General features: G+C 69.0%; 1 protein-coding gene across 1 annotated transcript in view; it reads left to right on the top strand.

Moving 5' to 3' along the window:
- CACNA2D4 (calcium channel, voltage-dependent, alpha 2/delta subunit 4) overlaps positions 1–313 on the top strand; it is a 79,244-nt gene that overhangs the window by 75,753 nt on the left and 3,178 nt on the right. Inside the window, exon 39 of the mRNA XM_010845215.1 lies at positions 146–263. Within this exon, the coding sequence (XP_010843517.1) occupies positions 146–263 (118 nt within the window). The remainder of the gene's footprint in view (positions 1–145; positions 264–313) is intronic.

Below are 313 nucleotides of genomic sequence, written 5' to 3'. Positions count from 1 at the left end.
CCACCCCCAAGTCCTGATGGCTTGCCATCTGCCAGTGGACGGAGCGTCTTCCTCCCGGCGCAGTGACCACACTGCCCAGGCTGTCGAGGCCCACCCCACAGGGGTGACCGAGGCCCCGCGTCCACACCCTTCCGTGTCCCCGCAGCCCACAAGCACAAGAAGCAGGACCTGCTGCAGCCCTGTGACACCGCCTACCCCGTGTTCGTCCACCAGACGGCCGTGCGGGAGGCCAACGGCACTGTGGAGTGCCGCGCCTGCCAGAAGTGAGCGGGGAGGGGAGGGAACCAGGTGGGGTCCCCGCAGCAAGGCCTCT

The sequence above is a fragment of the Bison bison genome, unplaced genomic scaffold, assembly GCF_000754665.1.
Source record: "Bison bison bison isolate TAMUID 2011002044 unplaced genomic scaffold, Bison_UMD1.0 scf7180017864213, whole genome shotgun sequence".
Taxonomy (NCBI): Eukaryota; Metazoa; Chordata; class Mammalia; order Artiodactyla; family Bovidae; genus Bison; species Bison bison.
Note: the sequence above shows the minus strand (reverse complement) of the source record. Positions and strands in the feature narration are given on the sequence as shown.